The sequence below is a fragment of the Suricata suricatta genome, chromosome 3 (genome assembly GCF_006229205.1).
Source record: "Suricata suricatta isolate VVHF042 chromosome 3, meerkat_22Aug2017_6uvM2_HiC, whole genome shotgun sequence".
In the NCBI taxonomy this organism is placed as follows: Eukaryota; Metazoa; Chordata; class Mammalia; order Carnivora; family Herpestidae; genus Suricata; species Suricata suricatta.
Window position 1 is genome coordinate 105693623 of NC_043702.1, and position 12154 is coordinate 105705776.

The window sequence follows — 12154 nt, forward strand, 5'->3', positions numbered from 1 at the left end:
GGGCAACAGAGTCAACTCCAAATAGAAAGGATATTGTTTGTGGAGTGGGGGCAGCACAGTGAAAGCTGAGGCTGGCAGGGTTGGGTCCAGACTGGGGAGGGGACTCGCTGGTAAGGTCCCAAACAGCACTAAGGTGAGGTCCATGGTGGGAAGGCAGGTTGCCTGGAGGTCTCAGGCTGCTGGGAGCCGAGAGGGAAGGAACCTTAAGCCCCCTGACATGCTGATGATGGCCCACTGGCTGAGGAGGGCAATATGGAGCCAATCTGGTTTAGGAATCCTGGAAGAAGTCTGTTTCCTTCCCTGAGAGCCTGCCCCACAAACAACCCCAGACTCTGGATCAGGGCAGCTTCCATGCCCTGGACCTGACCAACAGATTCCCAAGCTCCCAACAGAGGACCATGCTGTGAAAGCTCAGAGAAAGGTTATCCCCTAACTTGCTGTGGAAAACAGAAGAAGCAGAATCTATCAGAAGACCGCCAGGAAGGCATGATTTCCATGTATTTTTACCTAAAGAGATCAGCAGGGTTACTGGGATCCAAGTGCAAACACCCAAGGTCAGTGTCAGAACCGTGGCCACTGCTGGGGGAGCAGGCCCCGTGGTCAGCAGTGAAATAAGGACCCATAGACTGATTAACACTGATTCCATTTCCCTGAAACGGCTTTCTAGTCAGGTCAGAAAACAAGAGCCGTATCTGCCTCTGCCTTCCAAAATACAGTAGCTATCATTCTAAACACCAGGGCACGGGTCCTCTGACACTGGGGTGGAGGGAAAACTTTGGAGGGGATCCACTGGTGCTCAGATGCCGGGCCCACATTCCGGGAAGTATACCTCATCCAGCAAATCCAAACTCATTAACCACCCCGGGCGGCAGCTCCGAGACACAGCCAGATGACTGCAAGCATTGTGTGCAATATAACTTGTAAATACAGGTTAATCCCAAAAGGACCAAGCACTGATCAATTCAACAAATATTTTTTTAAAGGTGGCCATGGAGGTAAAAGGGCCAAGAGAGGCTGAGCTTGGAGGAGCCAACAGGTACAAAGATCACATCCCACTCTCTGATGGGGATAGCTGGAGGCTTAGGAAAGCTTATTAGACAGTGTTGTTATAGCACCTTGAAGTCAATGCCTTAGGGCCTAGGTCCCTTGTACAAGTCCCACTCAGACCCTCCCATAGGGAAACCCTGAACTCTGGAACCCAGATCTTGCCCAGAGCCAGAGTTCCGTCCAAGGAGAGAATATTTATTTATGGTCTCCACACTTGCAGATAGACCTGGGAAGGAGGCTATAGCCGCAAGTGTTTTGTACATCATAATTTGTAAATAAAGTTCAAGTCCAAGGTGACCAAGAACTGATCAATTCAACAAATATTTGCTCTTAGAGTACGTACTAGGGGCTAGAAATTGAGAAAGGAAATTAGTCTGACTGAGTCCAAATCCCAAATCTGTGCACAGTCTTGTGCCCCACCCCACCCCTAATTCTGCAACCTGTCCTGCAGAAGTAGGTGTGGGAGCCCTGCTGCTGTCTCCAGCCAGTCCTCTGGCTCTAGAGGACAAAGTTGCAAAAACACTGTAAGCATGATGTCAGCATAAATGGCAGAGTGAAAACCGTTGAAATGTTGTCCCTCCATAAAAGCAATGAAAAAACTAGCAAAAATTGTCAGAATCTACTTTTTCAGAGCTCTGTAAATTAACCAAAGATTTTGAAGAACCCAGGGCACTTCAGCAAGAAAAACAGTTGAATCTTGGTAGGAACAGTGAGCTTTGTGATGTTTTAACTTATCCTAGCCTCTGACCCCTACACCCTAACTCCATCACTGCTTAAAAAATAACCGCCTACGTTCCCAGTAATGAAGCAGCAGACAGGGCTGAAACTCCTTTAGACCTTCATTCCCTGGAAGACTCCATTTTAAAGTCTTGTCCTTTTGTGACCTCACTCATACACACCCAGTGCTAAAAGTCTCTCTTGGGGAGTATTTTTCAAACATATTACTGTCATAGCTGCCTATGGTATCATAGTTGTCGTTGCCATAGGCAACAGTGGGGGCAACAGTAAACTAATCAAAAGCTTAAAAAGAAAAAACTAAAGAGGCACCTGGGTGGCTCAGTCAGTTAAGCATCTGACTTTGGCTCAAGTCATGATCTCACACTTCATGGGTTTGAGCCTTTCATCGGGCTCTGTGCTGTCAGCTCACAGAGCCTGGAGCCTGCTTCAGATGGTGTCTCCCCCTTTCTCTCTGCCCCTCCCCCACCTCTCTCTCAAAAATAAACATAATTGTTTTAGAGTAAAAATTAAGAAATGACATGTCCTTAGGGGCTTTGAAAAGAACCAAAACAGTCCTAGGAATCTAGAAAGCTACACAAAGCACAGGACTATGTGCATGCTCAGAGAAGACCCAAGAAGACCCTAACCTCTCACTTCTGATTGACCTTCAGGATTTGAGCAGTCAGGAAGTGAAGGCTAAGGCAGAGTTGTAAACTGCCTGGTTGAATGTTTAAGGTGTGCTACAACATATACTTAGTGCCCTTGGCAAAGCCCTTTTTTGGTGACAGACATTCAAGGAAATCTTTGTCCAATCATTAGCTGGTCATTAAACTAACCAAGCAGAGGGGCACCTGGGTGGTTCAGTTGGTTGGGCAGCCAGCTTCGGCTCAGGTCACGATCTCACAGTTTGTGGCTTGGGCCCCCCCCCCCGCACTGGGCTCTGTGCTGACAGCTCGCAGACTGAAGCCTGCTATGATTCGGGATTCGGTGACTCCCTCTCTCTGCCCCTCCCCTGCTCATGCTCTGTCTCTCTCTGTTTCAAAGATAAATAAAAACATTTAAAAAATATCTCTTAAACTAACCAAACAGAAACTTCAGTGGTCACAAATGACAGAAACACAGACTTTACAGAATTAGATCTGAAAAGTCACTAACCAAACAAACAACAAGTAGCAACAATAAACTCTGGGGAGTGAGGGAGAGTCTGATCTCAGAATCGCCACATATTATATGAACTGTCCAGTTCTCAGCAAAACATAATAAGACATACAAAGAAGCAAAAAAGTATTACCCTTACACAGAAAAAAGGAGTAATCAACAGAAAATGTCCATGAGGAACCCCAAATATTACATTTATTAAATGGACTTTAAATCAGCTGTTTAATGGTGTCCAAAGAACTAGAGAAAATCATGTCTAAACAAACTAAAGGAAAATACGAGAGTGATATCTCACCAAATGGAGAATATCAATAATGACATAGAAAATATATGAAATGGGACCAAATAGAATTATGTAGTTGAAAAGAAATACTAAAAGAGTCCTCCAGGACAAAGTAAAAGACACTAGACAATAACTTGAATCCACATGAAGAAATAAACAGCAGCAAAGTATATTTAACCTTGACATAGTAAAAGTAACTATATAGATTTAAAAAAGGCAATATAAACGTATTTTTTGTTTGTAAACCTATTTTTCCCAATTGATTTAAAGACAAAAGCATAATGAAATAATTTAACACAAAAGAAGGCAAGAGCATAGGAACTGAGAAACAAAAAAGACATAAGATATATATAAATAAATAGTAAATTGCAAATGTAAAATAATTACATTACATGTAGATGGATTAAACTCTTCAATTAAAAGTCAGAAATTAGTAAATGGATTTAAAAAAACATGATCTACCTATATGATTTCTATAAGAGGTTCACCTTAGACAAAAACACAAATAGCTTCAAAGTAAAAGCACAGAAGAGATATACCATGCAAATAGCAACTAAAAAAGAACTGGAGTAGCTGACATGAAACAAAACAGACTTTAAGACAAAAATTGTTACAAGAGCAAAAAAGGTCACTTTATAATGATAAAAGGATCAATCCAGAGGTGCCTGAATGGCTCCGTCGGTTAAGCATCTGACTCCTGACTTCTGATCAGGTCATGATCTCACAGTTCATGGGTTTGAGCCCCACATTGGGCTCTGTGCTGACAGCTCAGAGCCTGGTGCCTGCTTCAGATTCTATGATTCTGTGTCTCCCTCTCTCTCTGCCCCTCCCCTGCTCATTCATTCTCTCTCTCTCTCTCTCTCTCTCTCTCTCCCTCTCTCTCTCTCTCTCAAAAATAAATAAACATTAAAAAAAAGAAAGCATATTCTCAGATCACAATAGAATAAAACCACAAGTCAATAATAGAAAGAAATTTAGGAAATTTACAAATATGTGGAAATTAAACAACATACTCCTAAAGAACCACTGATTCAAACAAGAAAACAAGGGAATTAGGGAAAGATTGAGATGAATGAAATGAAAACATAACACACCAAAATTTATGGGAGGTAGCTCAAGCTGTGCTTTAAGGAAATTTATAGTTGTACACAGTTGTATAGTTTTCACTGTAGTTATTTCACTGTAGAGGCACTTGGCTGGCTTAGTCAATAAAGCATAGGACTCTTAATGTTGGGGGGTCTTGAATTCAAGGCCCATGTTGGGCATGGAGCCTATTTAAAAAATAACTAGTTGTATAATAATTTAAATAGTTGTATAGTATAAAATAGCTTTATAGAGATCAGAAACAGAAGAGTAAACTAAACTGAAAGCAAGCATTAGAGAGGAGATAATAAAGATTAGAGAAGAAATAAATGAAATAGAAATTAGGAAAAATAGAGAAAAGCAACAAAACCCAAAGTGGTTTGTTGTGAAGATCAAAACTAACAACCTTTAGCTAGACTGACCAAGAAAACGAGAGAACACACAAAAGACTAAAATAAGGAATCAAAGAAGGGACCAAAGTTAGAGAAACTTAAAGGTCTATAAGGGAAATGCTGGGGACAATAGTATGCAAACTAAATTATAGCAAATTAAATAACCTAGCAGAAATGGACAAATACCTAAAGAAATACGAACTATCAAAACTGAATCTACAAGCAGTGTAAAATCCAAATAGGCCAATGACAAGTAAAGAGACAGGATTTGTAATCAAAATCTTCCTACAAAGACAAGCCCAGGAACAGATGGTTTTATTGGTGAATTTTACCAAATGTTTAAGTAACATTAACACCAATCCTTCACAAATCTTCTCAAAAGATCTACTGAACACTTTTCAACTCGTTCAGTGAAGTCAGCTTTACCCTGCATCAGAAAAATACATCACAAGAAAACCACAGATGAATATCACCTATGAATATAGAGGCAAACATCTTCAATAAAACTGAATCTAGCACCATATAAAAAGTACTGTACATTGTGACCAAATGGGATTTATTCCAGGATGTACAGTTGGTTTAACATCCAAAATCAATGTAATACATCATATGAATGCTGAAAATGCACTTGGCAAAATCCAACACACTTTCATGATTAAAAAACAAAAAACACCTCTCAACAAACTAGGATTAGAAGGGTATTCCTTCAACCTGATAAAACCCAGAGCTAACATCACACTTTATGGTAATAGACTGAGAACCTTCCCTCTAAGGCCAGGAACAAGACAAGGATGCCCAGGCTTGACATTTCTTTTCAACAGCGCAGTCAGGTTCTATCAAGGACAATTAGCAATAAAAGGAAAGAAAATGTATCCAGATTGGAAAATAAGATGTAAAACTCTCTATTTGATTACCACATACTCTTATATACAGAAAACCCTAAACCCCAAGAAAAACTATTACAGCTAGTAAATGAGTTCAGCAAGTTTGCAGGTAAAGAATCAATATACAAAACCCACTAGTAATAAGCAATATGAATATGAAATTACTGAAACAATTCCATTTACACTAGCATCATAAAGAATACCTAGGAATAAATTTAGCCAACAAAGTGTAAAGCTTATAAAATAAAAACTACAAAACATTATGGAGGGGTGCCTGGCTCAGTCGGTTAGGCATCTGACTTTGGCTCAGGTCATGATCTCATGGTTCGTGGGTTCAAGCCCTGCATTGGGGTCTGTGCTGACAGCTAACTCAGAGCATAGGGGCTGTCTTCAGATTCTGTGTCTCCCTCTCTCTCTGACCCTCCCCTGTTCACACTGTCTCTCTCTCTCTCAAAAATAAAAAATAAAAATAAAACACTAAAAATAAATAAATAAATAAATAAATAAATAAATAACATTGTTGAAAGGAACCAACAAAAACCTAAATAAATGGAAAGGCACCCCATGTTCATGGATTGGAAAACTTGATATTATTAAGATTACAATAACTTCCCCCCACAAATTAACCTACAGATATAACACAAATCCTATAAAAATTTCAACTGCCTTTTTTACAGAAATGAGCATGGTGATCCTAAAATTCATAAAGAAATGAAGAAACCCAGAATAACCTAAATAACCTGAGAAAGAACAAAGTCAGCAGACCAACATTTCCTAATTTCTTTTTTTTCAATATTTTTTAATGTTTTATTTATTATCGAGACAGAGAGACACAGAGTGTGAGTGGAGGAGGGTCAGAGAGAGAGGGAGACACAGAATCCGAAGCAGGCTCCTGTGCTGTCAGCACCCTCAACATTTCCTAATTTCAAAACTTACTATAGAGTTGCAGTAGTAATAATTAAACATTCTGGTACTGACATAAGGGCAGACATATATATCAATGGAATAGCATGAAGAGTCCAGAAATAATTCCATACATCCACAGTCAACTGATTTTTGGCAATGCTGCCATCACAATTCAATGAGAAAAGAATAGTTTTGTCAACAAATGATGGCCGGACCACTGGACAGCCACATGCAGAAGAATGGTTTCAAACCCCTACCTCAGGCCATATATAAAAATTGACTCACAATGGATTGAAAAGCAAAATATTAGAGTTTAAAAAGTATAAACTCTTAGAAGAAAACATAGGTACAAATCTCCATGATCTTAGATTAGGTAACACTTCCCTAGATATGACACGAAAAACTCAAGCAATCAAAGAATAAAAGATACATCGGACTTCATCACAATTTTAAACTTTTGTGCATCAAAAAACACTATCAAGAAAGTTAAAAGGCAAACTACAGAAAAGGAGAAAATATTTGCAAACCATATATCTGATAAGTATCTCACATCCAGAATACATAAAGAACTCTTAAAATCCAACAATTAAAAGACAACCCAATTTTAAAGTGAGCGCTGAAACCAAACATTTCTCCAAAGAAGATATACAGTGGCCAAAACAGTGGCCAATAAGCACATAAAAAGATGCTCAACACGAAAGGTTGTTAGGAAAATGAAAATCAAAAAAAAGTGATACCACTTCACACCCACTAAAACAAACAATAAGTGTTAGTGAGGATGCGGAGAAAATTAGAATCCTCTCACATTTCCTGTGGGAATGTAGAAGTGTGCAGTTACTCTGAAAACTTGGCAATTCCTCAAAAAGTTTAACATAGGATTACCAGCAATTCCACTCCTAAGTATATGCTCAAGAGAGAAGAAAATATAGAGAGAAAAATTCACAGGAGCATTATTTATAAAAACCAAAAAGTGGAAACAATTCCAATGCCCACCACAGCTGAACACATAGGCAAAATATGGAAAGCCATGCAATGGAATATTGTTTGCACCTCTTCCCCAAAAAAGGAATGAAGTACTGATTCATACTATAACAAAAATGAATCTTGAAAATATGCTAAATGAAAGAAGCCAGGTCAAAAAAAAAACACCCCACATAATGTAGAGTTCTATTTCTAGAAAATACACAGAAGAACCAAATCTATAGAGACAGACTGCACATTAATTGTTCCCAGGTGCTGGGGAAGGGCAGAACGGGGACTGACTGCAAGCGGGTATGGGATTTCTTTTGGCGGGTGATGAAAATGTCTTATAGAATTAGTGGCGATAATTGTACAACTGGTGAATTTACTAACACCCACTAAACTGTACCTTAAAACAGTGAATTTTATGGTGTGTGAATTATATCTCAAATGTTTAGGGGTGCCTGGGCGTCTCAGTCAGCTAAGCATCTGACTCTTGATTTCTGCTCATGTCATGATCTCATGGTTCATGGGATGGAGCCCCATATTGGGCTCTACACTGTCAGCATGGAGCCTACTTGGGATTCTGTTTCTCTCTGCCCCTTTCCCACTCACCCTCTCTCTCTCAAAATAAATAAGCTTTTTTTTTTTTTTTTTTTTTTTAAGTTTAAAAAGCACAGCTGTAGTGAAGAATGCAGCTACGCAGCTTACTAAATGACAGGGGCCAAGGCCACCATCAAGTTGTGAGGCAGGGCTGTCACCCCCTTGTGGCTGAGCCCTGAGTGCCATCCCCAGGGCAGCCAGCCACACCACTATAAATGGCCTCTACACCAGAGCCAGCTTCTCTCCCTCACTCCACCCTTGACCCACTGGGAAGCCAAGTTCCTTCGTACCCCACATGAAATCTGATTTTGAATGATTTTATTTTCTTAATTGAAAACTCAAGCATCAGTGTGGACACATTGTTGGTTTTATGTACAGACAGACATTGAGTCCTGTCATCTTAGTGAAACACTGTCCTCTTAGGTAAGTATCTCATCAACATATTTATCTCACTAGGTCATCTTGAGTAAATATTCTTCATCAGGAATTTAAAAAATTTGGATAAACAGAACAAGGAGGGAGTTAGGTGCCTCCCTCTGTCCACCCTCCCTGGAAGAAGACCTAAGGCCCAGTTAGTATGAACCCGCACGTGACAGATGGAGCAGAGAGGAGCAGCCTAGCTGGAGAGGCAGGAGAGCCACTGTGCATCCAAAGCCTGCCCCTCACAGTGGGGTGCGCAGGCCATCTTGGACCAGCTCCAAGTGCTGTTAAATTTTCAGAAATTTTGGGAACCAGTTAACGTCATGGTGGGAGTGTGCAGTGTGGGGTGGGGGTAATTTCAGCCCTCCCTCCCTCATGGCAGGGTTGGGGTCAATGCTAGAAGCCCAGGGAAAGGGAGGAGTTGAGGCGCTTGGGCGCTGCCCAGCCTGACCTGGCCTGGGGCTCAGGGTCCAGCCGCATGGCACTCATCTTCTGCTTCCCACAGCTCCCTGTGCCATGCTGGGGCCCTGGCTACTACCCTAGCTACACTTTAGCAGGCTCTTCTGCCTAGGGGGCCACTGGGCATGCTCCTGAGTCAGGCGGGGATGGAGCACCATGGAAAGCAAGGGTGCTGGTGGGTGTGAGGCACTGTCAGAGGAGTGTAGGCCCAGCTCAGGATCCGGCACATGGTGGCCTCAGCAGACTAGGGTCATGTGGTTGGTGGGTGGGTGGGAATCCACTCTACGGCAGGCCAAGACACTGACCTCACCGGCTGTGGGTGCCCTGTCCCAGGCTGCCCTCGAAGGGTCAGTGACGTGCTGGGACCCTGAGCCAGGGGTGATCTGCCTGGTCCTTAACATCCTCACTGTAGAACAGTGCTGATATCAAGGGCCCTTCTGGCTGAAACAAAGATTCAGGTGTTTTTAAGGTCCAGAGTCTTTGGGCCGCCCGCCAGGGCTGAGCTGGGCTCGGTCCCACAGAGCACCCCTCCCGAGCCATACCCAGGCTCCAGGCCTTGCTGATCCTCCTGCCCCAGCGCCCTCTCCTGGGCTTCAGACCCTCCTCTCCAACTACCTCCCAGCTGTTGCTCAGGGACTTGCCACAGCCCTTCAGATCCTTCATGGCCCAAACTAACTCGGCGCCCATGCCCGCCCCCATGACTGGGCACCATCCTGGAGTCCAGCCTCAGTCAGGCCCTCCGATTCTACCCCCCAGAGCCCCCCCCCCAAGTCTGGAGTCAGGCTCCTCTTCTCCGCCCCCGCCCCCGCCCCCAAGGCTGCTGTCGAAGGAGCCTCCCCTGTTGCAGACCTCCTTCCCCATCTGCGCCCCAGCAACTGCAAGCGTGTTTCCAAAGTACACGTCTGTGCACGACCCTCCAGGCCACATCGCTGGTCTCCTTGGGCCTTCCCCTGGCCTTGCCCACTCTGGCCCTGGGGCAAGCTGGCACTTTCTACAGTTGGCAGGGTGCGTGAGGTGTGCAAGGAGAGTGTGTCTCCAGATCAGCCTGGTTCTAGGCAGCGTGGTGGGCGTGCTGACAACCAGGACCCCGGGCGTCAGCACCACCCTGGTGTCTCAGGGGGGCTTTGGGCATGCAGAGGTCAAGGTGACACACAACAGAGTGAAAGTGAAACCCCACAGCTTCTGGGACGGGGAAAACATCGCCCACCCCGATGGCTGGGTTGGATGTCAGATCCTCAGATGGCCTGGCCCCATGCCTGTGTGTTTTGGGGGGGAAAAGGGAGGGAGGCAAGCCAAACCCAGCTTGGGCACTGTGTGTGGCAGGCAAACTTCACTGCCCCCAGACAGCTCACAGCTGCAAAACGCAAATGAGCAGGAAAAGACACCAGAAGAAAAGAAGCAAGCCACCAAAACATTCCCAGGGCATCTCTGAGGAGTGGCCCTGTGGGTGTTTTCTTTTCTTTCCTTTCCTGTTCCCATTATCTTTAACGTTTCAGGGTTTTTTTCCAACTCCCTGAGATGAGCAATTTTACTTTTACAAGGAAAAACTCCATGCAGTGTTTTCCAAAGTTCCCTCTGGTGTCTGTTTCACTTAATGCCCAGCATTTGTCAGGCTCGGGGCACCTTCTGGACCCCTGCAGCAAGCCAGGGCTGGTTGGCCCCCACTCCCAAACCAGCCTGCCTTCCCAGGGTCTCCTGCAGGGCTCGGGGGCGGCTCACCCTGGAAGTCCAAAGGGCTCAAGGGCAGTGGGAGCCCCGCCAAAGGAATAGAGGCACTGTCTCTGGTCCGCCTCACTCCCTGCAGGGTGTCAGGGTAGAAGCTGCTGCCAAAGCTGGCGTGCGGCCCTGCCTTATTAGGATGTTTGCTGTGCCGGGGCCACCAGCTGCACACATCCCGTTCCACACTGGCCTGTGCTCCTGATGCTGTCCCTGAGTCACTCCCTCCCATCTTGTCCTCACAGGCTCGCAGGTGGGGGACCAGGCGGCTGGCAGGGAAAGCAGGGGCTCCAGAGCACATGAAGACGGTGAGCCCTGGAAGGCTGGCTGTGTCCACAGACTCAGGCCATGATGGGAGTGGGCAGCAAAGTGTATCTGAAACAGGACACCTGCCATTTGGGGTGTCCTAGTCACCCTCATACTGTGGCCCAATGTGTCCCTACCTGCTGGGTGACCACTCTGCACATCACCCAGATTTGGGGCCACCAGCTTGCCCTCCGTGGCTGTTCCCCATTCATGGGCTCTGCTTCCCCAAGCCTTTTCTCTTAGTAAAGCCACAGGGTTTTCTCAGCCCACAAAGCACAAGTCAAAGAGCACCCTCCTGCCAGGGCTTGGCTGGAAGGGGGCTGCTGGGCCTCAGAGACCATCCCCTCCCACCCAGCCTTGAGTCATGCACTTGTACCCAGCCATGTTCCAGAAAGGGCTGCAGAGGACAACGCCGGCCAGACACTAGCGGACATGTGACTGGCCTCCTGAGTCACTCAGTCTCTATGGCCTCAGTTACCTCATCTGTGAAATGGCAACAAAGCCTGAGAGCCCAGCCCGGGCCAGACCTAGGGGACTGCCTTGTCCCCACCCCAGCCCTGAGCAGCCTGTGCTTGGGCAGAGTTCCAGCCAGACCCCCACACAGACCCTTTATCATTTTTAACATTTTCCCCATTCGGGCTTACAGATGAGGAAACAAGATGCTCCAGAGGGAAGATCTCAGCGGGGTCACGCAGCTGGGGCTCCGGGAAGCTGACAGAATCCGACAGTCTGGGTTTTAACGTCTTGCCCTTTAGTTGGTTGTGACCTTGGGTGGGTGCCCCGGCCCCTCTGAGCCCTGGTTCTCCATTAGTGAGTAGAGAACTGTGTCCATCTTGGAGGGTAGGCGGCGGGCGGGTTGGGGGTGGGGGGCGTGCAGGAGCTTCACCTGCCGCCGCCGGATACCCGCGGGGGACAGGGACACAGGTCCTGACAGGCGGTGCGACCCCGGCAGCCGGCCGGAGGCGCGGCAGGTGGATCGGCTGGCTTCCCGGGTCGCGTCCCGCAGTCCCTCCCAGGCAGGCGCCCTCCCGGCCCGGGGCGCCCTCTGCCTGGGAGCGTGGGTAGGGGGCTGTTACCTTCCTGTCATGGCGGCCGCGCGTGCTGAGCCCGGGGTCGCTTCGGGACCCCTCTGCCGCCTCCGCCGCCCGCCGAGCACCCGCCCGCAGGTCCCGGGCGCAGAGCGCGGAGACGCCCAAAAAAGGCCGAGAGCGACTCCGCCC

General features: G+C 46.0%; 1 protein-coding gene across 4 annotated transcripts in view; it reads right to left on the reverse strand.

The window, feature by feature from the left end:
• Window positions 1–12154, reverse strand: part of LIMS2 (LIM zinc finger domain containing 2) — a 51065-nt gene that overhangs the window by 24498 nt on the left and 14413 nt on the right. The window contains exons 1-2 of one of the 4 annotated variants that reach the window (XM_029934774.1): window positions 12011–12138; window positions 11579–11645 (exon numbers count right to left, since the gene is read on the reverse strand). The exons of 1 other annotated variant lie outside the window; for it this stretch is intronic. Coding sequence is in view for 1 of the 3 variants with exons in the window: in XM_029934772.1 (XP_029790632.1) it covers window positions 12011–12021 (11 nt within the window). In the remaining 2 variants the exon portion in view is untranslated. Of the gene's footprint in view, window positions 1–11578; window positions 11646–12010; window positions 12139–12154 lie in introns of those variants that run through there. 2 more of the 4 variants (XM_029934772.1, XM_029934776.1) reach the window with 2 other exon arrangements.